The 23,667-nt window shown below is 41.5% G+C and overlaps 2 protein-coding genes across 4 annotated transcripts in view; one reads left to right on the forward strand and one right to left on the reverse strand.

Moving 5' to 3' along the window:
* The first annotated feature begins 40 nt into the window (after window positions 1-40).
* Ap3m1 (adaptor related protein complex 3 subunit mu 1) lies at window positions 41-21,248 on the forward strand. Of its 2 annotated transcripts, XM_028879764.2 has the most exons (10): window positions 41-89; window positions 256-404; window positions 6,810-7,085; window positions 7,710-7,881; window positions 12,250-12,387; window positions 13,239-13,324; window positions 14,263-14,396; window positions 15,285-15,492; window positions 16,566-16,710; window positions 17,144-21,248. In XM_028879764.2, the coding sequence occupies exons 3-10, from the start codon at window positions 6,813-6,815 to the stop codon at window positions 17,242-17,244; spliced, it is 1,257 nt and encodes a 418-aa protein (XP_028735597.1). In that variant the 5' UTR covers window positions 41-89; window positions 256-404; window positions 6,810-6,812; the 3' UTR covers window positions 17,245-21,248. The 2 variants fall into 2 exon arrangements, with proteins under 2 accessions (XP_028735597.1, XP_028735598.1); XM_028879765.2 differs by lacking the exons at window positions 41-89; window positions 256-404 and adding an exon at window positions 679-766.
* Window positions 20,264-23,667, reverse strand: part of Vcl (vinculin) — a 106,226-nt gene continuing 102,822 nt past the window's right edge. For both annotated transcript variants that reach the window (XM_028879762.2, XM_028879761.2), the window contains one exon: window positions 20,264-22,401. In XM_028879762.2, the coding sequence (XP_028735595.1) occupies window positions 22,255-22,401 (147 nt within the window). In that variant the 3' untranslated portion in view covers window positions 20,264-22,254. The remainder of the gene's footprint in view (window positions 22,402-23,667) is intronic.

The raw sequence follows: 23,667 nt of genomic DNA on the forward strand, positions 1-23,667 counted from the left end.
TTAGCTCCGCCCCATCCGTGACTCTAGTCCAAAGCCATTGGCTCAACGCGCATCTGATGTCCCGTCCCTCCAGGACCTCGATTACTACGGTAAGGGACCCCAATCGGAGTTAGGCTGCGGGTGAGCGCCTGCGCTCAGGGAGTGCCAACCTCCCTGGTCTTCCAGAGACTGAGTAATGTAGAGGATTCAGATCCTCAACCTCTGGAGACACGGTTCCTCTCACTGAACGCCTTTCCGCCCATTTTCTCTTTCTAGTCCTGCGGACCTCCTCGGCGTCTCGGAGGCTGCTAGTCAGGCAATCTGTTGGGCACCCCGAGCGCGGGGTCCTCGCGGCTTTCTCTGCTGCTTCAGCTTCGGTCCAGAGAGGACCCGGCACCGAATCACTGACTCGCCCAGGTGTCGGGGTGAGTGTGGAGGGCGGGGAGTCCGCGGGCTGGAGACCGCTCAAAAGGCGGGGAGTAGACCGCATAGCTCGGGCTCGGAACACTAGCCTGGGCTCCAGGAGCGTCCCTGCTGCCGGGGGCCAGGGCCCGGCCTCCCTCCACGCCCGGCCTTCCGGGCTTTCTAGCCGGCTGGGCCGGAAGGGAGCGGTGCACCTGCCACGCAGGGTTCTCGAACCCTGGACCCCAGGCGCGGGAACGAGGTCTTGTCATCTTCCGTGGGGTGGAGTTCCGACGACTTGAATTCACCAGCCCCCAGGTTTGGCCTTGGAGGGCAAAGCCCCTGATGAACCTAAGAGAACGACCTGATTTGAGGGTGGCGTCTGGTGAGCGAGCCGGGGATGGGGAACCGGTGAGGAGGGTGTTGCAGCTTCTCAAGAGATAGGTGACAGCTGTAAACTGAGAAGGGGGCCGAGTACGGCAACGTAAAGAGTTTGGGGCCGAGTGGCTGTCATGGATTGTTTGATCCTGCAGCTTTTTAACTTCACGCTTGAGAAGTTGGGTCACTGTAAATCCGGCGTTGTCACAGGAACAGAAGTGTTTTGGTTTTTTTTTTTCTTTTGTTCGTTTGTTTGTTTTGCGGCATTTAGGGTTTTTGACTTGGAAACACATCACACAGAAAAAAGGAATTCATTGCAGCCAAATATACCAGTCCCCTTTCTATTGAGAGAAGAAAATGTCCCTTTTCCTTAGAGAGGACAAGTTCTTTCAACTACCTTCCCAGTGATATTATCTTCTGTTTCTCGGTTTCCTCCTTTAAATTTTTTTTTTTTTTATCATTTACCTGTTTGTTGTATGTGTGTTTCATGCCGCAATACACATGTAGAAGTCAGAAGGCAACTTGTGGGGCTCACTTCTCTCCTTCCTGAGGTTCTTGGGAATCAAACTTGAGTCCTTGGGCTTGGCAGAAGACAATCTTTCATGATGAGCTATCTCAGCCCCCCCCCCCTTTTTAACCTACTTACTTGCTATTTCTATCTAAGCACCACACTGCAATGTCTCCTTTCTAACATCCTACAGAGCTACCACTAAAATTATCTTAACCAAGATTGTCAATATCCACTTGACCTTAAATCATATAGTCTTGGTGTAGATTTAAAAAAAAAAAACTACTTCTTGGAGCAGGAGAGATGGCTCACTGGTTAAGAACATTAGCTGTACTTTCTGAGGTCCTAAGTTCAATTTTCAGCCCTCGCATAGTGGCTACCAGTTGTCTGTAACTGCAGGTCCCAGGAGATCCGACCCTCTGGCCTTCTTGGGTGCTGCACATGTACAGTGCACAGATATACATGCAGACAAAACACCCATACATATAAAATAAGAATTTAAAGGGAAAAAAAAACTACTTGGTGTGAGGCACCAAAACTTGTACCCTTTTTCATGCATGAGACTACAATATTCTTTTTTTTTTTTTCTTTTAATGTGTGTGGCAGGGTCTGGGGGATGATGGTAGGGTTGCTCAGTAAAGAGCACTTGCTGCTCTTACAGAAAACCCAAGTTCAGTTCACATCATCCACACTGGATGGCTCACAACAACCTATGACTCCAGGAGATCTGGCCTCTCCAGACACCTGCACTCATGTGGCATACACACACAAAAATCTGAATTTTAAAAAAATTGAGTTGTGAGCTGCCTGGAATGGGTGCTGGGAACCAAACTCTGGTCCTCTGCAAAAGCATTGAATGCTTTTAATCCCACGCCCCTGTATCTGCAATTTAAGGAGATCCACTGCCCTCTCCTGGCCTTCTAGGACACTGCACTTATATGCACAAACCCACACTTATATATACATAATACACATACTTAAATTAATGAAAAAAATCTTCTAAAAATGATTTCTAGGGAGTGGTATGACTAGACAAGGAGTAAGGGATTAGAGTTTAAAAAGATCCTCAGTGAGGAAAGGAAGACATTTTTGAGATTTATTTTTATTACTTTTAATTGTGTGCATATGGGTATGTACACGAGTGCAATGTCCACGGAGATCCAAGCAGTTAGGATCTGCCTGACATTGGTGGTGCTAGGAATTGAATCTGGGTCTTTTTTTTTTTTTCCAGGATGGGGTTTCTCTACGTAACCCTGGAACTCTCTTTGTAGGCCAGGCTGGCCTCTGCCTCCCGAGTGCTGGGATTAAAGGTGTGCACCACCACAGCCAGCCAGAATCTGAGTGTTCTGTACTTGCTCTTAACCAACTGAGCTATCTCTCCAACCCGAAGAAAAACACAGCTTGACCTCTTTGTACCATTCTTCTAGAAGTACATTACCATACTTTAATTACTGAAAATCTCCCACCACCCTTGCCCCTTTAACTGCATCTTAGTCTCTTTTTAGTTCCATAACAGTAGCAAAATTACAGTTATGAAGTAGTAATGAAAATAATTTTGTGGTTGGGGGTCACCACAATATGAGGAACTGTATTAAAGGGTGGCAGCCTTAGGAGGCTTGAGAACCACTGGTTGTAAGGGTGCTGGGAGTCAAACCTTGATCCTCTGAAAGGGCAGCCAGTGCTCTGAACTTCCAAGCCATCCAGCCCACTACCACTCATCTTAACTGGTGTCACTTAATTCAGTGCCTTGTGAAGTTCCATAGTGTAATTAGTGTAATCTTTCTAGAAATGTAAATCAGATTTGCATGTTTTCCCTCAAAATAAACAAATAACATTGGCAGATGACTTTCTATTACACTAAGAACAACAAACAAGGTTAGCCTTGCCCGTGACCAGTGGCTGTTTACATATCCTTACCTTTTATCCCAGGACTTCTTTCACCTTAAGAGTTGCACAATTTATTTTGGATTTCTTTCATGTGTTTTCTTTGTACCTCTAAACCGTGAAGATTCCTGCAGCTCACTATATTGCCCCTATAGTAGGTGTTGTTTTGTTTTGTTTTGTTTTTTGTTTTTTTATTGTATTTGTATTTGCAGCTGAATAATGTAAGTTTAGAAATTTTTTATTCATTCTCATATCCCCAGATGGCTAGGATATAAAATATAGAACAGTTGGTTGAATGGAGGGGAATGGTCAAGATTCTGGTTAAGAATCAGAGGAACTACATTCTTTTTGGGCATCGTTATTTCGTGTGTGTGTGTGTGTGTGTGTGTGTGTGTGTGTGTGTGTGTGTTTGTGTGTGTGTTTAAGTATTTGTGCAGGTGCGTGTAACTGCAGAGGTCCCCCTTTGTGTGGGACCAGAGATTTAAGTTGAGTGTCTTTCTCTGTGTTTCTCCACCTTGTTTTGTGAGACAGGGTCTCACTGAACCTGAAGATCACTGACTGGCTAATGGCTAGCCAGAAAGCTCTGAGGATCTGCCTGTCTCCAACACCCCCATCCGACCCTTACTCCACTATTAGGGTTACAGAAAGGAACCACCACCTCCTGTTTTTCTATGGGTGCTGGGGATGCAAAGGTTCTCTCACTTACATGGCAGGCACTTTACTGACCTGGCCATCTTCCCATCCCCCATTCTCTCATTTTAGATGTAGGCCATTCTAGGCCATTAAGCTTTGTGCAGAAGGAACATCAAGTGCGGTGAATGACTTTTGTTCCTGTTGCTTGAGAGGCTGAGGCAAGGGATTACTTGAGCCAAGTTCAGCAACATAAGACCATATCTAAAAAGAAAAACAGAATGCACTTTGTGTTTTAGACACTTGACTTCCAAAGATATCTTAACTATTGTAATTGTATTGCTTGTAAGACCTCAGGATGAATGCACATTTAGTAAAGAGGATTCATGAAGCAGTTAAACTACAATCAAAACTCTGGTAGGAGTGTTTTGTGATTCAAGTCACACATACACACACACACACACACTGGTTATGGTGATCCCTATGCAGTTTTCTAAGAAAATTCAATAACATAAGTAACAAAATAACTACTAAAAGCATAAGTGATAAAGAAATGAGCTGATTTTTGCTGCCCCATGTGATGTTGCTTCATTATTATATGCATTAGACAATCAGTCATAATACAGATAGAAAGACTAAGATCTCTTTTCCTATTAGAGAAGGCTTAGATGGGTTTGAAAGCTGAGTGCTGTTGAGTGCTTTCTTCTCAGCACAGAGGATAACCACAGGAAATCCAGTGGTTGGTTTGACAGAGCTGTATTTTGAAACCTGAACTGCTGCCAATAAAAACAACTTTGGTGGAAACTTTCCTGGAAAGAATTTTTCACCAGCTTAAGAAAATGGGTGGATATGTAGCTCTAAAATAAACTTGTCCAGAACAGGCAAGTCTCTTGGAGAGTATTGTGATAATACAGTGCCACTGTGTTCCATAGGGCTACTGGTTTGAAATAACCTATCAACTCTTTTATTTCTACTCTAATCTATTAAACTCTCTCAGCATAAAAACTAGAACATGTTTTGGTTTATATATTGAAGCTTCAACTCTTCCTCTTAAATCAAGCCAGAACAGCACATTGACTATACTGTCTAGTAGTATCACAACCAGAAGTATTTAAATTACTTCAAATTAGCTGTAAAAGGTAACACTTTTTGCAATTTACAAATTCCAAGTTTGCAATTTCCAAGCAAGCCTGCACTACATGGTGAGACCGTCTCAAAAAATAGTTAACATTTCAGTGCCTTAGTTGTCTTTGCTACATTTTTGTTGTGTTTCTTTTTTGAGACAAGGTCTCATATATCCTGAAGTGACTTGAATCTACTGTGTTCATGGTCAAGGCTGGCCTTGAACCCCTGATCTCCCTGCCTCCACTTCTCAAGTGCTGGGATTTACGGGTGTGTGCCACTACCCCCAGCTTCACATTAGCTACATATCTGGTACTCAGTAGTTACACGTATTCAATGATTACCCTATTAGCACAAATAAAGGACATTTCCTTAGCTGCTGAAAACCTCATTAGCACTGTGTTCAAATATGTGCCTGGTAATTAGCATATAAGAGGCAAGTTAAGAGCAGGAGCTCAGAATTCAGCTGTTAAGTTCGGACCTTATATCTGACACTGTGTGGTCTTAGATAATTGACTTCACTTTTCTGCAACATTTGTCATAAAATGAAGATAAAGCGGTTACACAGTTTTTGGTTGTCCCCCTGTTGCATAGTTGACAAATATTTTTCTGTTGTTTTGTTTCTCTATGTTTTGAAGACATGGTGTCATGTGTCCCATGCAAACATCAGACTTGCTAGTTAACACACATGATAAATACCATGGTCATTTATTCGGCTTTCACATCCTGATCACAGTTGTTAGTGGAAGGAAGTCGGGGCAGAGCTGTGAAGGAAAACTGCTTAGTGGCTGCTCAGCTTATCTTCCCCAGAACCCTCTGCTTAGGGTAGCACCACCCACGGCGGCTGGATCCTCTTTCATCCGTTGTTAGTGGAGAAAATGGCCAACAGATATGCCCTCAGAACAGTCTGCTGGAGCAGTTTCTCACTTGAGATTTCCTCTTCCAGATTTGCCTCAGCAGTGTCAAGCTGGCAGAACTACCTGGCACTTAACTGTGCATAGCGTTGATAAGTGTCCTGTAGTCCACCAAACTTGCATTTGTGGAATAAATTATACTTTTTAAAATTTGTTGCTGAATTTAGTTTTCTAGAATTTGAAACTTTTCCATTTGTGTTCTTGGGTGATACTGATCTGCAGCTTGTCTTTGTCTGGTTTTTCTGTCAGGACAATATGTCAAGGATTTTTTTTTTCATACAATATATTTTGATCATATTCTTTGTCCTCCCCCTACCTAGATTCTCCCCATATCCCTACCCACCCAACTTCATGTTCTCTCTCTCTCCAAAAGAAAGAGAGAGAGAGAGAGAGAGAGAGAGAGAGAGAAAGAAAGAAAGAGAAAGAAAACAAATAAAAATACAATAAGACAAAAAATAACAAAACAAAAAGTACACACACAGACACACACACACACAATGGAATCCTTCTTGTGTTGGCCAGCTACGCCTATGCATAGGGTCTGCCCTAGATTGTGCTTGATAAACCCCGCGGTGCTCTATTGGAGAAGAATGATTTTCTCTTTCCTAGCAGGGGTTGGTTGCAAATAGCCCCTTGCTTAGGGATGGGACTTGGTGTCACCTTCCTTTCTGTGCTGTGATTGTTATCTGGTTGAATGTGTGGGGGTCTTTATGCGGTGTCACAGAGTATGTGCATCAGCCCTGTTGTGTCTGGAAGATGCTATTTCCTTGCAGTTGTCCACCCTTTCTGGTTCTTAGAATTTTTCTGCCTTTTCTTCTCCATAGTCCCCTGAGTCTTGAGAGGGGAGTGATAAAGACATCCTATTTAGGGTTGAGTACTCCAAAGTCTCTCACTTGCTCGACAGTGTCCACTTGTGAGTCTGTTTATTACCATCTACTACAACTCTGCATTTTCAATGTACAACAAATATAATTCCCTTTTTCCCTTCACAGAAAATGATCCACAGTCTATTTCTCATCAACTGCTCTGGCGACATATTTCTAGAAAAACACTGGAAGAGTGTGGTGAGCCAGTCTGTCTGTGACTATTTCTTTGAAGCTCAGGAGAAAGCTGCTGATGTTGAAAATGTGCCACCTGTCATTCCAACACCTCACCACTACCTCATTAGTATCTACCGGGACAAGCTCTTCTTTGTGTCTGTCATACAGACAGAAGTGCCACCTCTCTTTGTCATTGAGTTTCTGCATCGAGTTGCTGACACTTTTCAGGTTTGTATCCATCCAACTGTTGTAACTAAATCACCCAAGGTAGTTCAAGGAGAGACATGTGCTCATGTTTGCTACTTAGGTTTGTGATGTGTTCAGTGTGACTTTTCTTTCTAAATAAGCATAATCTCATAAACACTTAGAGTATGCACTCACACACATTGCTGCTCTGTTCATTGTTTTTTATTTGTGTGGCAAACTGTATCATCAGGAAACAAGAGTGTCCTCCATGTAGAATTCTCTGAATCCTCACAAAGATTTATTGATCATGAGTTCTTCTATATTGACATTTTCTATTTTCTCTTGTTTTAGTAAATAAACCAAATAGCTTAAAGCTTTATATGTGTTTGGAGGTAGGTTTATCAGGGCTAATGAAGTTTATAGCTCACATTTCAGTACTTTCTAGCATGCTATATAATAGGAATCAATTCATTATAAATACAGTTAGAAAATATTGAAGAGAAATGTTAGGCCTTCCTTAGAGAATTTTTCATGTCTATGTATTTCTAAGGTCTTAAACCATGGGTTAAGCTACGTTAGTTTATTCTTCAGAGCAAAGGGTACTATAAAGAAAAGCAAGCCTTCCTTCATGCTTTCTGTTGTTCAATATTATGAATATTTTGTTAGGACTACTTTGGTGAATGTTCAGAGGCTGCAATTAAGGATAATGTGGTCATAGTATATGAGCTCTTGGAAGAAATGCTAGACAACGGATTCCCACTGGCTACTGAATCTAACATTTTGAAAGAACTGATTAAACCACCAACAATTCTACGTTCCGTCGTCAATTCTATCACAGGTATGAAAGATGAAAACACTGCTAGGACCTGATCCATTGAAACTTTAGCTCAGTTAGTTCATATGACAGACTGTTAGGGTAGTCTAATTTGGCCAATACTGTTAAAATGAATGCATTTTTATTTTTCTTTTTTATTCTCATTTTCTCTCTCTCTCTCTCTCTCTCTCTCTCTCTCTCTCTCTCTCTCTCTCTCTCTGTGTGTGTGTGTGTGTGTGTGTGTGTGTGTGTGTACATGCTTATGCACAAATGCATACCTGCATACATGCCATAACATAGGATGGAGATCAGAGGACAGTTAATGGGAGTTGGTTCTTCCCTCTACCATGTGATTCTAGGGATTCAGTCAGATCTTGAGGCATGGCAGCAAATGCCTTTACCCACTGATCTATCTGGCCGCCCCCCTTTTTCTTTTGAGAGATTGAGCAAGAACATTAACAAAAACAGATATATGAGGCCAGGTGTAGCTCGTGTGTGTGTAATCATAGCACTTAGGAGACTCACCAGGGAATTGCTAAGTTCAAAGCCAATCTGTGTTACAGAATTCTTTTATTAAAAGAGGCTCAGTCTTGGCATAACAAAGGACTTTTAGGGTTAAGGTATAGCTCAATGGTGGAGCATTTGGCTATTACTGGGATCAATGCCCAATATTTCAAAAAAAGAAAAACTAGTAAAATAAGTAGGAAATGTGTTTGTTTGTAGAACTCATGCATAGTAGGCTTTCTGCTTTTGTTTCAAGCTTCCAATTGGGTTTTATTCTGGACCATTCCTGGAGAGTAAGTGTACTCAGATAATCTTTTGAGGTTTTAAGTCTTCTAGAAAGAGTGGGCTTGGGGGCAAAAGCCTTTAACCTCAGCATTCAGGAGATAAAGTCGAGTGATCTTTGTGTGTTTGAGGCCAGCCTGGTCTATACAGTGAGTCCCAGGTCAGCCAGAGCTACATAATGGGACTGTGTCCAAAAGAAAAAAAGAAGTCTTCTGGAGGAAGATTCTTATGGAATGTTACATGCCACTCCAGCTACACTGTCCACATTCAGCACCTCTAGTCATCCTTGACCATCAGGGGAAATTACACTCTGGGAAAACAGTTTAAATATCTAAACATTTTAAAGAGCAATTCCGTACTTCAAAGGCATTGTAGTGAGGTACCAGAAAACTCTCATTATCTCAAAATGAAAAAATAAAATAAAGACAGCACAAGCTTACAAACTTTTATGAGTTTATATGTATATTATATATATATATATATATATGTATGTATATTGTATATATATTTACAAAGATAAAAATCCTAAAATGGCCAGGCGGTGGTGATACTTTCTTTAATGCAGCACTCACGAGGCAGAAGCAGACGGATCACTGAGTTTGGGGCCAGTCTGGTCTACAGAGTGAGTTCCAAGACAGCCAGGGCTGTTACACAGAAAAACCCTGTCTCAAAAGACACAACAACAACAACAAAATTTTCTAAAATGTTTACATTAGTTATCTCTAGCTAAGAAAATAACTTGATTTTTTGATTTATACATTTTTAGATATGGATGTGTGTGAATGTGCACAGGGACATTAGGTATCCTGCTCTGTATACATTTTTAGGTGTGTGAGTGTGTGTGTGTGTGTGTGTGTGTGTGTGTGAGAGAGAGAGAGAGAGAGAGAGAGAGAGAGAGAGAGAAAGAATGTGCATAGGGACATTAGGTATCCTGCTTTGTATACATTTTTAGGTGTGTGTGTGTGTGTGTGTGTGAGAGAGAGAGAGAGAGAGAGAGAGAGAGAGAGAGAGAGAGAGAGAGAGAGAGAGAGAGCGCACAGGGACAATTAGGTGTCTTGCTCTATATACATTTTTAGATGTGTATGTGTGGAGAGAGGGGGGGGAATGTACACAGGGACATTAGGTGTCCTGCTCTATCACTCAGCTGATTCCTTCTTTTGAGACAGGGTTTCTCACTGAACCTGAAGCTAGGCTGGTGGCCAACAAGCCCCAGCCATCCTGTCTCATCCCCACAGTGCTGGGGACGCAGGGGTATGCACAGCCACACCCTTCTTTTCATGTGGGGCTGCGATCTAGACTCGGGCCCTCATTTTCGCATAACAAGCACTTTTATCCATTGAGCCATCTCTCCAACCTACTTCATAGTTTTTAACTTTCAAAAAAACGTACTTAATAGGAAAAAATTACTAATGTATAATGAAAAACTATAGCATGGGTTGATAAAGTTTAAAAGAATGGTTCAGGCTGGATGTGGTAGTGCATACCTGTAATCCCAGCTACTAGGGCAGCTAAAAGAGAACAGTTGTGAGTTCATGGCTAGCCTAGAGTACAGAGTGAGAAAATATAATACATCTGGGCTGTAGTTCGTTAGTAGAGGCTTGCTTATTATACTAAGGCTCTGACTCTGTTTCCTGGTACCACACATATACTCACATACCAAAGACTGGTTCAATGGATGAAGTCATCTCTCTTGAACTACCAGGTGGCCCTAACACAGGGCCCTGCAGAATCAGTAGATTATAGAATAAGACAAAAATAAGAGCATTTATGAGGAAAGTGCACATAAAATGGAAGACTCGGTTGTATTCACCCCTCTTGCAGAAGAAGAGCTTTATGTAATTGAACACTGAAGGGACACTAGGTGAGACTAGGCTCAGTGTGATGTGGGAAGCTGAAATGGGAGAATACTTGTTCCTAGGACTAAGCAGAACGTTTAGCTTTTATCAGAAGCAAGTAGGAAACAAAGGTTTATGAACAGGAAATTAATATGATTAAAGCAGTGTTTTTCTAATCTCTTGGAAAGTAACAGGCTGGAGACAGGGACACCAGCAATATATAGACTATACAATGAGTGTCAGCCTCGTTAGCCAAGCTTAGTAACACATGCCTGTAATCCCAGCACCCAGGAGGCTGATGTGGGAGGACACCTAGTTCTGAGCCATCCTGGGCTACATACATTCCTTGTTTTTATTGTGTTGCTGTGTAGCCAAAGATGACCTTGAACTTCTAATCCTCCTGCCTCCACCATCTCACAAGTGCTCTACCATTCAGTGCTGGAGACTGAACACAGGGCTTTATTCATACTAGGCAAGCACTCTGCCTGTTATGTCCCCAGCCCTGAAACCATATTTTATGTTTGCTTAAGTTTGGGGTGGTTTTGTGTATATTTTGTTTTGTTTTTGGCGACAGGGTCGTACTATGCAGCTCAGGCTGGCTTTAAACCAGCAGTCTTCCTGCCTTAGCCTCCTGAGTACTGCCTGTCTTGCAACCTGTTTTAATTTTTTATTTGTTTTTATCAAGACAGTTTTGTTTTGTCAATCAAGTCTTGCTGTGTAGCCAACTGGTCCAGAACTCACTATGTAGACCAGGCTGGCTTCAGACTGGCTGCCATCCTCCTACCTCTGCCTCTCAAGTGCTGGGATTATGAGAGAGGGAGAGGGAGGGAGGAGGGAGGGAGGGAGGGAGGGAGGGAGGGAGAGAGAAAGGAAGGAAACAGAATTAACAAAATTAAAAAAAAAAGTGGTAATGCTAGTTATGGGGAAAATATTTAAAGAAATATTGCCTAAATGTTAATGGTAGCTGACATTAGTAGAAAACAGATTTTTCTTTTTTAATGTTTTATGAACTTACTACCTTTTACTGCTGTTCAGTATGGGTTACTTTTGAATTAAAAATGTAAACTAACCAAAATGTTGAGTAAGTCACAGTAGAAGGGTTTCTGTTTTGATAACCATACATATGCAGTTTGCCAGGAAGCTAGCCAGATATGAATATTAGTCATAATTCAGCAAAAATGGTATTCTGACCTTAAGAAAGGTGTTAGTTTTGTTTTGTTTTTGCTATACTGGGGATAAAGCATAGAACCATGTGCATGCTAGGCAAATGCTGTACTATAGAGCTACATTCCTAATGGTTGCAGATGTTGGAATGGGAATAAGCAATGTCCTTCATCTCGTTACTCCACAGAGGCCAACTTGGCGGTATCTTATGTAGAATTCCCCTGAATACCAAAGACACAGGTTCGGACTGTGTATTCTCAGTGGAGATTTCTTCCCACTAGGTTCTTCAGCAGCCACACCTCTTTTTCATTGCTGGCAGCAGAACAAGATTCTGTTGTTGAGCCATTGGAATTAGCTTGGGTTACTGCTAACACACAGGAAGCAAAGGAGAAGTGAATGCATCTATCTTGGTCTAACAGGTAGACGGGAACACGTGGCCTGTTTCTGTCGTGTATGGACTATGTCTCCAGCAGTTCTAGAGCCTATCCTCAGCTGCAGTGAAGGGAGATCCAAATGGAAGGCAGAAGCTAAAGCATCCATTTTCCTTTCTAATAGCTTTTCTGATAATATTACACACATCCCTTTTGCTTTCTTTTCTCATTTCTAGGCAGTAGTAATGTTGGAGACACACTCCCCACTGGGCAGCTATCCAACATCCCATGGCGTCGAGCAGGAGTGAAGTACACAAACAATGAGGCCTATTTTGATGTAGTTGAAGAAATAGATGCAATTATAGATAAATCAGGTAATTGTGTTCATGTGGTCCTCTGGGGAAAAAACAATTCATTTGACACTGGTATTTGAATTGAAAACTGAAATCCCCTGGCAGGGTGGTTTTCAGCAGAAAGTCATTCATTTTTCTAATGATTTATAAATCCTTTTATTCTGCCAAAGCTTGCATATAATTATTGTAACCACTGATTGAGATAGTGCCAGGTGTTTGTAAGTCCCTCTTGCAGCGTGCTCATCTGACAGGTATTCTGTAACTGTGTTCTCAAGTTCTTCCCTATATTGTGTACAGCGCTTCAGCTAAGGGCTCCTTCTGGTTGCTTGCTTTTAACAGAACAGACAGTAATGGTAAATACTAGAATCATAAAGTTTCTCATCCTTTCCTCACACTTGTACATAAAGCAACTGAGACTTGAAGGACAACATAACCTGTTCAACATGATACTAGTTGATATTTGAGAATGACTTACTGTGGATAAGTTATTACCTTGTCTTCTTTCCATTATAACCTTCAGGCATACAGAACCATAAATCATGACTCCTGTTCCTTAAAAGGTAGCCTATAGCTTAGTCCATTTCATGAGAAACCTTCATTTTTAAATTCTGTTAAAATAATCAACTTTAAATAAGTACAAGATTGACTCTCTAAAGATTTGATCTTCCTTACTTAGAATTATATTCTAGCCAGTTAGATATAGCCAGTGAGAAATGCTGCAAGAACTAGTGTAATAGATCCTCTGTCCACTAACTTGTTAGAGGTGCTTTGTAGTTCTGACACCCAGAGTGTGTTTCCTTTACTCCAGATACAGTGAGAGCTCTAGAGAAGACCAGTTCCATTAAGGTTATCATCTTTCTTTCTTTCTCTAGGATCTACAGTCTTTGCAGAAATTCAGGGTGTCATTGATGCTTGCATTAAGCTCTCTGGAATGCCTGATCTCTCTCTCTCTTTCATGGTAAGTTTTGATCTGCTCTATAGTCCCTTATATGCCTAATACATTTGAAGTGCTAAATGATATGATAATTACTGAGATAAGATTGTATCTGAATTTTTATTTATTTTGTATTTATGTATATTTGAGTTGGCATGTATTTATCAGGGCACACATGTAAAGATCAGAGGACACCTTCTAGGAATTGATTCTCTCTTTCCACCATGTGGATCCTAGGGGTCAAACTCAGGTCCTCAGGCTTAGCAGGAAGCACCTCTACCCACTAAGCCCTGGAGTTTGTTTTTTGTGTTTTTTTTTTTTTGTTTTTGGTTTTTTTGTTTGTTTGTTTGTTTGTTTGTTTTTGGTTTTTCGAGACAGGGTTTCTCTGTGTAGCTTTGCGCCTTTCCTGAAAAGCCCTGGAGTTTGTATATTAGGTTACAAAAGGCTGTTTCAGAAATACTCTTAGCATGGCTTTCCAGACAGGAGCTGACACGTTGAATATGGCCTTTATGGAAAGATCGAAGGGAGCTTTTTATCTAGAGTGTGTTACCAGTGGCTCAGAATTTGCTGTCTAGCTTTTGTATCTCCATTGTCACTTTTACCGGATATCTTCTCTGCTTGTGTAAAGAGGCATCATTTAGATTCAGCATGACACACTCCTAAAACAGCTAGGAGAAACATGTTCTTGTTCTGTCTGTTACCAGTTTCTCTTGACTTTGTTCAACCTCAGTTTTCATCTGTGGAATGTAGATAATGCTACTTGCTTTTTCTCCCCAGGGTTTGTAAACTTAAAGTAGTGTATATAAAATGTTTACAAACTTTAGAAGTTTAATTTTATGTGCTCATAATAAATTTTTACACTGCTTTTATGATTTAGGGAGCATATTAATTTATCATAATATGTAAATATTGTTGTCATACTCTTTATACTCTGTGCATATGGCTTTTTCTTTTCCTGACAGAACCCAAGGCTCCTAGATGATGTCAGCTTCCACCCGTGCATCCGGTTCAAACGTTGGGAATCTGAAAGAGTTTTGTCATTTATTCCTCCAGATGGGAATTTCCGACTCATATCATACCGTGTCAGCTCACAGAAGTAATTTGATGCATCCGCAAGAATTTGCCGTCACAGACAAATGATTTGAATAGAACGCCCTGCTCTTGTTTCATTTTTACAGTTTAGTTCTTGAGTTTACCATGGCTTACTTAGCCATGGCTCACCTGGAAACCTAGTGAGAACTGGTGATTATGTGTACCTAAGACAGACAGTGTTTCTGAGCCTCAGAGTGTAGAATAGTGAGGGAGAGTAGGTTCAAGTCTGTAACTAGAAGCAAGCCTTTGGATTATGAATGACCTGGGCAAACCATGAACTTGGTGCCTTAATCCTACTATGATTGGTAACTAACAAGATAGCCACACCCTAAGATATTCCCTCAGCTACCTGCTTCAAGTCTCTGTTCTCCATATTGAGTTTGGGGAAGTATGGGGTGGTTATTTTTAAGACGGGGCTTCATTTGTAAACCAGGCTGGCTTCAAACTCTGGGTCCTCCTGCCTCAGCCTCCTGAGTGCTAGGATTATGTGTGACCACACTCAACTTGCATTGAATTTTAAATAGTTTAACATTGTCACCTATAGCCAACTTGTCCCTTTAAAACATCAGAAAGCATTTGGGTAACAAAACTGAAACTTTTTCTGAAAAATTATTTCTCCCTCCTCTCTCCCCTCCTTCCCTCCCTCCCTCCCTCCACCCCAATTGTTTACACTGTATTTAAACCAGATTTCTGTTTGGGCTTATGTGTTTGTTATCAGCCCATACAGACACTGCTGCCCCCAACAACCCCAGTGCAGAAGCTGCATCTACCAGGGCATATGACCCTGTGGCACAGTTACAAACAGCATGAAGCACATACTGCATCTGCAGCTGTCCCGTACCTTTCATTGTGTACATTTGTACTTTTATATCTTTTTCTCTGTCTTTTTTAGTCTAGTGGCAATACCAGTGTATGTGAAACACAGTATCAGCTTTAAGGAAAACAGTTCTTGTGGCAGATTTGATATAACAATTGGACCGAAACAGAATATGGGAAAAACTATTGAAGGAATCACAGTGACTGTGCACATGCCAAAAGTTGTGCTGAATATGAACCTGACACCAACACAAGGCAGCTATACGTTTGATCCAGTAACCAAGGTACAGCCACTTCAGATCAAGAGTGAGCAAGTGTTCTGCAATCTGTTCTGTGGCTGGGGGTGGAGGACACAGTAGTTAGGAAAGCAGTGGCCTTGTCTTGCTTACACAGGCCTGGAGCTAAGGGTTTTCAGAGGACTATGGAAGATGACTTTCTTTCAGCTGCTGTGCTTCCTTAGGTAGGAAAATAATTCTACAGAATAATTGAGTGCTTCATAAATGCGGTGTGTTTTGTTTGAGATGGGAGTCTTACTATGTAGCACAGGCTGGCCTGTAACTCAGAGCCTGCCTCTGAGTTCTAAATTAAAAGCATGTGCCACCACACCTAGATGAGGTGTAATTTTGAATAACTTCATAGAGCATTTTTTGGGTGGTTGTTTTTTGGTTTTTGCTTTGTTTTGTCTTTTTTTTTTTTTTTTTTTTTTTTGAGACAGGGTCTCTCATTGTAGTCCTTGCTGACCTGGAATTCGCTATGTAAATCATGCTGGCCTGGAACTCAGAGAGATCCGCCTGCCTCTGCCTCCTGAGTGCTGGGATTAAAGGTGTGCACCACCACACATAGAGCATTAAAAGATCTTCTAACCTTGGGGCTGAGAAGATGGCTCAGTGGCTAAGAACATGCACTACTGTTGGAGAACACTCAAATATGGTTCCCAGCAACCACATTGGAGAGACACAACTACCTGTAACCTCAGCTCCAGCGTATCCCACACCCTCTTTTGGCCTCTGTGGATTCTGTATTCACATACACAACCCCACATAGACACACATGTACATATAAATAAAATTTAAAAAAACAGCAACATCTTAAGAATTCCAGAACCTTCCCAGGGACTGTATAAGTCTAAGCAGGGGAGTTCCACAACTTGGTTCTCCACCCCAGCTGCAGCCAAACTTTCCTCTGCTACTCAATTACCACACAGGTGATTTATGGTAGTAACATAAGTCAGATGTCTATTCCAGGCTTCTCCTGTTTTCCAAGACACTGCTTCATTTTGTGTAGGAGCTTATAGTGTGTTAACCGCTGAGCATGTCTTTAACACATGGTTCAGATTTTTTTCTCTTGTCTTTTGAAGGTACTAGCATGGGACGTGGGGAAAATTACTCCACAAAAGCTCCCGAGTCTTAAAGGACTAGTAAATTTACAGTCGGGAGCACCCAAGCCAGAAGAGAATCCAAGCCTCAACATACAGTTCAAGATTCAGCAGCTTGCTATTTCAGGTAAAGATAAGTTTGCTGTGTGTCCAGGGGAAATCGGAATTAGGAGTTTGGAAGAGTTCTGACAGTTCCACCCTAGAAGGAGTAGCAACTCCGAATTCCCTACCGTGGTGCTGGTCTCCAGGCACCAAGAATTTGGGAGAACAGCTTATTTCAGTCTTCCATCACACAGGCCCCATTCCACCTTCATTTAAGCACCAGAGAAGCAGTCATTTGTGTTCATGGGAAGTAGAATTAGCTAGCTTCACGAGCATCTTTTCTGGCCACAGAGACATCAGCTATACTCTCCAGAGTATGGTGATAGAAAAAGGACATTGTTTCCAAAATGAAGAATGGAGCATTGTACAGTGTCACATCTAGAGGGCAGTGTTCATTGCTAAAGAGGTCTTGCATTATTACTGGGATAGTAATGATTTGTTTCATTTTTTTGACATAGGTTTAAAGGTGAACCGCTTGGACATGTATGGGGAGAAATACAAGCCATTTAAAGGAGTCAAATATGTCACAAAAGCTGGGAAGTTTCAAGTGAGGACATGAGAAGAGGCCAGAATTCCTCAAGATGTTTGTTTTTCAAGTGTCATAACAGTTTATTACTATTAGGTACCAAGTGGGTGGGAATACATATAAAGCATTTGTGTCAGGCTACACTGCTAACAAAGTTGCTTAGTATCAATGTAGGGTTCTTAAGGAGCTTTAAGCTAAGGAAAGTTTTCAAAAGACTTAGCTTATTTTCTATCTTTTCACTTGGGAAAAGATTTAGATGATTTCTTCCAAGGGGGCTACCAGCTGAATGCTGCACATTGTACAGTAAAGGCAAAAGGCTACAGCGAGCGGTAGCCGCTCTCCAAAGCCAGTGAACTGGTCTCATCCACCAGCAGGAACTGTCTCAGCAGGGATGTGTCAGGTGCAGCCAAGTGTCACACCTTCTGATCTTAGCCATCTCAAATCAGTGTCTGTCCCACGAGAGGAGATTCCCCCACCCCAAGAAGTTTACAGAAAACTGCCTCTTCAAGTGTTTGCCTTACTCAGCTCTTCACTTGTGCCATTAAGCACGCACTGTAGCAAAGCCACTTCCACATGGCCCGGCAGAGAGCACTGCTGCTCCGTGCTCCATTCTCACTGACTTGGTATTATATTTTTTATAACTAAGATTTTTATGTAAAGCTCAGATTTTGATTTACAAAGACCTTGCTGCAGTAGATATACCATCAGCCATCAGTTCAGCTGCTAGATAGCACAGTCAAAATCATTTGCATCAAAGGGGCAAATACTTTATTAAGAGAATAAAAGGGAACACTACTTCTGCTTTTAGGAAGTTAATGCAGGCACAAGTGTTTGTGCTTTTAAATTAAAGTAGTAAAAGAAAATTAAGCAAAACCTTTGCCATTCTCATGTTTTATTAAAGCTTTATGTAATGTCACTCTAACCTAGTTAGCCTGGAAACCTCATGCCCTAGTTGAGCACGAGGAGGAAAATCCATCTGCTTCACAGCTGTTGTTCTTTTCTCCTTTCACTGTGCGATCTTTCTGTGCTTATGTGGATGGAGTGCCCTGCATCTGGAGGCGCTCCTCCTCTTCATAGTATGTGTATCCAAGGCCGTTGTGATAGGCACCTTCCCAAACCTCCCACCTTGTCAGAGCCCGACTGCAGCGCTCCAGTGTCTTTGCTGTGCCGTGGACGCAGAAGAACGTTAAACTGAAGGACAGACAGCATCCTCGGTGATGATTTCTACCATTCGAGCGTTAGCTTGGAAAGTCGGCCTATGACTCATTCCATTCAGCATCATTCGCTTGAAAATCCTTACATAGTGACTTTGCCTCATTAGATATAAAGAAAATGGAGGAAGGCTGAAAGTTAGGATGTAAGTGCTTGCTCTCCCTATTTCATAGTCTTGTGACCTGTGACATTTCCCCTTGCTTTTCTTTAGACTGTTGGTTTTCTTGTCCTGTGGCCCATTACTTTCTTTCATCTTTCCCTTACCATGCTATTTATGACTTATGCTCACTCCTTGTTAGAGTGCTCAGTAACAGGAGCAGTTACTGTTGCCCTCATCAATGAAGAAAGGCCAGTTTTGCAATTTCAAATAGAAATTTCTTGAGTAACCAATCTTAGATTGGCAGCTTTAAGTCAAAATGCAGAATATCTATTCCCTTTGACTAAGATTGGTTATCTAGCTCTAGTTCTAATATCTTGTCTTTTACCTCAAAAACAATCATAACAGTTGAATTTCTTCACAATCCCTTGTCTCACCATCCATACCTAGACTGTCCAACATTCCTCCTGTGCAGTCTTGTCTATCAAAGTACAACATAGACCAAGAGTCCCTCATCTCTAATAATTTCTGCTAAAACAGCCAAGCAGACTGTGTTCCTTTACAGTTATTGTATTTATTAATTTGATAGAGCCCAGTAAGTCCTGTCCCTAGTTCTGGCTATCATGTCAATAAAAATATGAAAGCAACAAACTGTTTTTTTTTTTTTTAAAAGTTTGATTGTTGATGGAACATTCTCATATCCAGACTGTTTTAGGCATCTTGTGTTATAGTTGCTTGAAGAACATACAAGAGGCCCTTTCGTAAGCAGAGCACATTCATAGCCATTCATTTTGTTAATGTGTCCCCTTTCTGGTCACAGACTAATTGATAAAAGTGACCAAAGCTATCTTCATCACCACTTCCCATATAGATCCAAGATTTTAAAACATGGGAGTTCTGGTTGATCCAGCACATTCCCCTTGATTCTTAAGGAACCATAATCTAAGAGCAAATAAAATAGATACTTATTTTCTGCAAGAGGTAACGCCATCCCTCCTCCCCCCTACACACACACAGAATTCAGCTGGTGGGTTCATTCCTTAAATGGTGCTACAGAGGAAACCTGGGAATATGCTGGTTTTGTTGTCCTTAGAAGCAACTGATTGGAAAAAACAACTACTGTGTTGGCTACATTTCTTACGCAGCCTTGGACACGGGCTGCGATCCACTTCTACAGTTGGGAACTTCTCAGTCAACGAAATGATAAATTTTATCCTGCAGTATTACTTAACTTCCCCCATTCCCGGTTCTAGAAAATTAGGCAAAAGCATGTTTTTGTTTTAATCAGTGTTTCCTCAAGCAAAGATAGTTTTGCCTCACAGCCCTAGTGGATCCTAACAAAACTCTTCTATACTGGGGTTTAGAACACACAAAAGTGCCCCTCACATTTCACAACTTTAGCTTCTTTAAGGGACAGTTGTGGTCTCCAGTAATAGCTAAAAATCTAAAATGAGAGTTACATCAATCAGGGGTAAACCCCCATCTGGCTGCTTTGCCCACTGGTAAGTTGTGATTTCTGCTCCTTCTAATGTTTAATTGCCAAGATTGTCCTTTATCTCATAAACCCTCTTACGTAAATACAGTAAATACACTATTAATTTCCATTCCTTTATGGATTGAATAAAATTCTTAGTTTTTTTATTAATAAAATCCAGATCCAGAATCTTAGTTTCATTGGCTATTCTTCAAAAATGAGTCTGACCTAAAGTTGTTAGTAAAATAGCATGTCCATCATTCAGAACGTTATTCATATAAATGTATTTTATTGTTTTAAACAGAACAAAAGAAGAGGCAGAAAATATTTGTATATAATAAACCCTAGCTTATAAATGTAGTTTGTTAGTGGTGGCATCTCTAACTCCTCGGGGACTGTTTTCCTCGTCTCCAGCGTAAGCACTAACACTGGAGAGACGCAGCACACCTAGCAGACAGGCGGGCGGGCGAACCTCCCCAGCACGGGAGGAACTCGGAGAGAGAGCAGACGTGACTCCTCAGAGTTCCTCTAGGTGATCTTTAAAACAAAAGGTGATCTTTGGCATCGAGTCATACTTTAAAGGCATTGATATGCATTTATATCAGGTAAGCAACTATAAAGATATGCTGAGAGCTTTGAAAATGATCAGCTGAAAGGAAAGAGAGGAAGCCTGAGTATACAGGATCAACTGAAGGTGTACACATTCAGTGTTGGGACTGAACACATAGGTATGGGAAGAACATCCAGGAAAGGGTCTCACTCCTTTATTCTGGGTCTTGACTTCTGAAATAAGTATTCATGTCCTGGGAAATGCTTGTGGGATAAATAAAAAAAGGGGAAGTCGCTTTCTCTCTGACTTTGTCAGATAAGAAACATACCTTTCTGATAATTAGATATCCTACTCATTACTCTTGAATGTTTGGGAGAGGATGAAAAAGACTTGGTTGTAGTTGGTTAAGAGCAACTAGGAATTATAATAATTTCTATTGTTTTATCCCTAGCAGCACCAGCATTGCAATCTGCAAATGCTAGTCTCCCTGACACAAGAAGTATCTTTCAGACAGGACTGCCTTTCCATCAAGTCTCTTAAGGAGCAAGCCCTAATTTTTAGTACTTAATTTTGAATGGACCTTCCAAAGTTACAAGGAAACCAAGTGTGGTTGGTAGGTGCTAATAGTCTGATGCAGGCAGATTGCTTGAACCCAGAAGTTCAAGACTAGCCTGACAGTATAAAGAGACCCAGTCTCAAAAATTAAAAAAAAAAAAAAAGTGGGCTGAGGGACTACAGACAAACACATACCTATGTATCTTTAAAGTCTTGTTTAAGAAGCGTTATAGAAGACTGCCAAAGCCTGGATGATTTGGTTAAAAATAAATGTAGCATTTCAGCTCAGAAATAAAAAAGGAGGGGGGCTAAGAATGAATGCTAAGGCCTCAGCAGGGACCTCTACTGGCAGTGACAAAGCATAGAAAACCTGGGAGTGGCCCACTAAGAGGATGGGCAGGATCACACCCCAGCTACTCTGACCCTCTAGTGGCAGAGAGCACCAGTGTGTTTGCTGGATGGTTACCTTGGCAACCAAGCAAGGCAGGATGTGAGACAGGAAGTTTCCCTAGCACAGACATTACTCAGGGGCATGGTAAAGACAGAAAGTGATTTCCTCCCGACAATGAAAGTTGGTTTTACATTGTGAGGAACTAGGATTACATGAGGGGAAAGCAGGAAATGAATCCAGGCCACATAAGCTGGCCCTCCCCAGAAATCACCTTATCCTGCAGCAATGATAAACGGCCCAGGGAAGGTAGGCAGGGTCAGCAGCAACATGGAAAATCCAAAATAACTTTTGGAAGCACAGTTATTAACTGACTTGCCTCAGCTCTAGGTCTTGGCCTGAAGGGGAAAAGGGGAGTCGGTGAACCGTAAACAGAGAGGGAAATGCTCCCTGGGGCAGAGCAGGGCTTCCAGCTAGTGTTCACTCTTATTCTGAGCTTATGTAAAATCCATGGGCTAGAGACCCAGTCCACTTACTGGGTGACTGTGCACAGGAGTAACTGAGAGTACAGGGTTCATACAGAGACACAGTTCAAAGTGTCCATGACAAGAGTGTAAATGTTTTCTATGTGAAGAAGCCCCCATTCCTTTCTGGTGTGTGAGACCAGGAACTGATTTCTACTCCCGGCAACTCTGAATGGCTTCTGGAACTCATCATTCTCTTCTCTCTAGCAGAGGCGTATGTACCAGCCAGGTTCGGCTAGGCACCTACTGGTACCAGGGAGTCTTTCTGACCCAGCGCAGAGTAAATCCAGCATCTGTTCGAATTTTGATTGAAGCTGCTTCGGCTTCTCGTACAGTCTCCTTCACAGACTGCATGAGGTTCTGGGCATTATGAACCAGCATCTCTGTGGCCTGCAATAAAAAGCACCCTATTACTGTAGTCCCTAATGCAATGCTGCCTTCAAGAAACCATGAAGCCAGGCGTTGACTGCAGTTAACCCCACCTGTACTGGTGTCTCACACTTGTTGCATCACTGATGCTTTAACTGTATAAACAAAACAGAACACACCATCGACTGTGCATTGCATCCTTGTATGGATGACTTCATGTACTCGATCTTGATTAACAAAGGTGGTGATCTTTCAGGACTCCTGCTATTTCCTCTACCTGCAACACTTTTCTTCCACGTAACCCAGGGCTCTCCCTCCAGTGTCCTTCAGATCTTTGCTAAGCAGTCACGTTAGGGGAACCCTTCCTTTTTAATTATGTTAAATCACACACCACCTAAACTAGCATTCTTCACTTCAGATTATTCTTTTTCTTCATAAAATCTATCACTAATTGGTATGCTATATATTCTACCTACATTGTTTTGGGGATGGATTTTGTTTTACTCATTGGCATTTGTTTTTGGTTTTTGGAGGGGAGGAGGTTGATTTATCTATCTTTACTAAATTTAAGTTCCATAGGGCAGAGATTTTTGTTACTTTTGTTCACTGCTCTCCACTATTAAGGACAAGAGGCGTTTAATAAACAACAAATGAAAACAATCAAACCGGCCGGGCAGTGATGGCGCACGCCTTTAATCCCAGCACTCAGAAGGCAGAGGCAAGGGAATCTCTGAGTTCGAGGCCAGCCTGGGCTACAGTGAGTTCCAGGAAAGGCACAAAGCTACACAGAGAAACCCTGTCTCAAAAAACAAAATAATAATAATAATAATAATAATAATAATAATAATAATAATAATAACAACATAATAATAATAATCAAACCAAGCAACCAACTACCTTATAAGTGTATGTACATTAATTTTCCAAACACACAAACTCAGAGGACAGGAATCTAACAAGAAGTCTACTCATAGCCAGACAACTCATTGATTCTCTAGGGCAGTAATACTATCTTTAAGTTATAGGTCTTTTGAGGACTTAATGAAGGCTGTATAGTTTCCCCAGAAAAATGTGTCACATGAGTGAATGTGTGGATAAACTTCAGAGGGCTCTGAGGAAAGTATCTGTCGTCTAAATTCCTAACATCTTGTTGTTATGAAGGCCCATGGGCCCAGAAAGGCTTGGAGCCTTGCCAGCAAAACTCACAACTGTCAGGTCCTACTCAATACTCCTCATTTGTATCCTGTGTTTGTTCCGTTCAGCCACACGCTTTCTACCTTTTTTCAT

The sequence above is a fragment of the Peromyscus leucopus genome, chromosome 9 (genome assembly GCF_004664715.2).
Source record: "Peromyscus leucopus breed LL Stock chromosome 9, UCI_PerLeu_2.1, whole genome shotgun sequence".
Classification (NCBI taxonomy): domain Eukaryota; kingdom Metazoa; phylum Chordata; class Mammalia; order Rodentia; family Cricetidae; genus Peromyscus; species Peromyscus leucopus.